The sequence below is a fragment of the Condylura cristata genome, unplaced genomic scaffold (assembly GCF_000260355.1).
Source record: "Condylura cristata isolate star-nosed mole 26May11 unplaced genomic scaffold, ConCri1.0 scaffold00006, whole genome shotgun sequence".
Lineage (NCBI taxonomy): Eukaryota > Metazoa > Chordata > Mammalia > Eulipotyphla > Talpidae > Condylura > Condylura cristata.
In genome coordinates this window covers 1,409,119-1,411,973 of record NW_004567107.1, presented here as the reverse complement: position 1 = coordinate 1,411,973, position 2,855 = coordinate 1,409,119, and the positions used below count along the sequence as shown (strand labels likewise).

Below are 2,855 nucleotides of genomic sequence, written 5' to 3'. Positions count from 1 at the left end.
GGCCGTGCGCAGAGGGAGCGGGCAGAGGGCGGGCAGAGGGCGCCTCGCGCCTGCTCCTGGTGTTTGTCAATAAAGGTCTATTTATGGCGCACGGGGCTCCGCGTGGGCGTGGGGCCGTCTGCGGGTGCTCTCACTGCACCCCCACCGGGACATTTGCTGAGGCCTGGGGTTGGGCCGGGCTGGGGCTGCGGGGCTGCGGGGTGGGGGGCTGGGCTGGGGCTGATCAAGGCTCCCTGGGCACTGGGGGTAGCAGAGGGACCAACTCGAGGCCTGCAGGCAGGGCGGCCAGGGCTCTCTCGGTCAGAGCTGAGTGGAATTCTTGAACTTGTCAACTGGTGTGGGGCGTGGAGACCCCTGGGGGTGTCTGGAGGCACTGGGCAGGGGCCCAGGCAGGTTGGTGTCGGTGGGTCCAGTGGGACATAGGCGGTGGCCTGGCAGGGCCTGGTGGAAGGCCCATGACCGGAACCTCGCTTTCCTGCTTGGGAGGGCAGAGACTGGTGGGGGGAGGCACGTTAGCCCTCAGGGAGTGTTCCCTTTGCCAGGCCTCCCGGGAAGCACGGCCCGTGGGAGGCCCTCCAGGGAGGCGGTGTCCAGGCCCGTCCAGCAGCAGGACAGGAGGAGCTGCGAGGAGGCCAGACACTCGGTGCGGCCCCGGCAGAGTGGCCGGGGCTGGGCCCTGCCACGGGGGGGTCTCCTGGGCGACGGTGACAGACTGGGCGGTGACAGACTGCTTCCCCGGGACGCTGGGCCAGCTCGTCCCAAGCCGGCACTGAGCGGGGCCACCAAGAGGGGTTCAGGACGGCAGGGAGGGGTGCAGCGGTCTCAGTGCCACTGAAGGTCCGCTGAGGCCATGGATGGGTCACTCCAGGCCTCGGTCTGACTCCAGGAGAGGTGAGTCCAGGGTCTGCAGCCTGCCCACGGGGAGGGTCCAGCCGGGGTCTGCGCCCCCTGCCCTCCCCCACCGCCTGCCGTCGCCCTCCCCCTCCTCCGTGCGGCCGGCCCCCCCCGCCCCCCGTGCCCTTGCGAAGCTGCCCACACGAGTCCCGGGGGCTGGAGGCGGAGAGGGTGCCGCGGGGGCTTTATTGGCACCGGCTTCCTGGGGAGCAGGGCCCCAGGTCCCAGGGTGGCCGCGCGGGCTCGGCGGACGGGGCCCGTCTCACCTCACACGGATGTGTGTATCTACACAGAGGCCAGGGCGGAACAGGACACAGGAAACAGGACAGACAGGACGTGCCGCGCCCGGGCCTGCCCCAAGCCAGTGCTTCGGCGCAGTCGTGGGTCTGGACAAAGGAGAGGGCTCCGGGGGCAGCTGGGCCAGTGCACTGGCCTGTCCACACCGAGGCCGGGGAGCAGGAAGGGCACAGCCGGGCGGGCGGAGCACAGCGCCAGCTCCTCGCCTCCCCCGGGCCCCCCACGGCGTGGCCCTGGGCACCCACAGCGCTGGGTCCCGCCCAGGGGCCTCGGCCCGAGTTTGCCTCAGGAAGACGGCTGAGCTGGGGAGCCTGGCCTGGCTTCCTGGGCAGACGGGGGCCCCCTAAGCTTGGGGGTCCCCACAGGGCACAGGGGCTGAGTCCCCCAAGGGGTCGGGGCCCCGGGCCGTACACTGGAGAGGTGGAGTCTGACCAGGAGGGGCTGTGTCCTGTGTGTCCCCCAGTGGCAACGCGGTGAGGGTGGGCTGAGAGGAGCTTAGCCTGGGAGCAGGACCGGCTGGTGGGAGAGGGCGGGCCTGTCGCCCTGGGGGCAGGCGGGCCCACTGCGGGGAAGGGGAGACAGAGGCCAGCCTGGGGGAGGCCAGGACTCGGGCCAGGGCCGTGCGCCCCCACAGTGGGAGTCTGGGGTGCTGTGTGGAGAGGGCTGTTCCCAAAGCAGGTAGCCAGCATGCAGCCTCCTCCTGCCTCTGTGCCCCCTTCACCCTAAAGCCAGTGGGCTGCGCACCCCCAAAGCCCTGCCATCCTAGAATCAGAGTCCCCCTCTGGAGGCCCGCAGGGAGCACAGCACAGCCAGTGTCCAGCCGCCCGACACTCGTGGTCGGAGACCTCGGTCTGCCGTGTCCCGGGGAGGCCGCCAAGCCCCGATGGACCCCACTTCCTAGACCGGGCAGGTGGGCTGTGGCCCCGGGAGACCAGCCCGGCTGCCTGGCCAGAGGTGGCCAGGCGCTGGGCCTGAGGCGGGATCCGCTGTCCCCCAGGCTGGGGCGGGGGCCTGGCCCCGGGGGCCAGGTGCTGCATGGCGTCTGCCCCTTGCAGCCCCCACCTGGAGGGCAGCCCCGGCACCCGCCTTAGCCCTGCACTGAGCCCCAGGGCGCCCCCCAGACCGGGACCCAGGCGCCCCAAGCCCAGGGCCCGCGGGGCGACAGGGGTGTGGGGCAGGCCGGGCTGGGCCTGGGTGCGTGCCCGGGGGTTCCCGCCATGGTCTCAGGGCCAGCGGGGGGCACCGGCGCACCGGTCAGACGTCGGTGCTGATGCTGCGGCTCCGCGAAAAGGCCCCCCGCAAGGCCGAGAGGCGGTCGGGGTTCAGCGGCTGCAGGCCCCCGGCCCCGGGCGGCAGCGCCAGGTCCTCCTGGCTGGCGCTCCTGCAGGCCACCCGCTCCCCGCCGTTGCGCACGCCCTCGTCCTCGGGCCCCTGCAGGAAGAAGCTGGGCGGCTCGTAGTGGGAGCAGCTGCGGCAGAGGGCGCGGGCCTGCGGCGTGGGGGGGCTGAAGGAGGCGGCGGGGAAGAGCGCAGGCCCGTTGGTCAGCACCAGGTTGCGGTTGGAGTGCAGCGGCGGCAGGTGCGAGTGCACGGCGAAGTCCGGCTCCTCCTCGTCCTCCTCAGGCTCGTCCCTCTTGCAGCAGTAGTACTGCGGGCAGGGGTGGG

At 72.4% G+C, this 2,855-nt stretch overlaps 2 protein-coding genes across 2 annotated transcripts in view; one reads left to right on the top strand and one right to left on the bottom strand.

Moving 5' to 3' along the window:
- Positions 1 to 2,282, top strand: part of ADAMTSL2 (ADAMTS-like 2) — a 21,803-nt gene extending 19,521 nt beyond the window's left edge. Inside the window, exons 15-16 of the mRNA XM_012721186.1 lie at positions 1,655 to 1,664; positions 2,189 to 2,282. Of these exons, the coding sequence (XP_012576640.1) occupies positions 1,655 to 1,664; positions 2,189 to 2,282 (104 nt within the window). The remainder of the gene's footprint in view (positions 1 to 1,654; positions 1,665 to 2,188) is intronic.
- Positions 2,283 to 2,445: 163 nt separating this feature from the next.
- Positions 2,446 to 2,855, bottom strand: part of FAM163B (family with sequence similarity 163, member B) — an 8,820-nt gene continuing 8,410 nt past the window's right edge. Inside the window, exon 2 of the mRNA XM_004677849.1 lies at positions 2,446 to 2,838. Coding sequence (XP_004677906.1) covers positions 2,446 to 2,838 — 393 coding nt within the window. The remainder of the gene's footprint in view (positions 2,839 to 2,855) is intronic.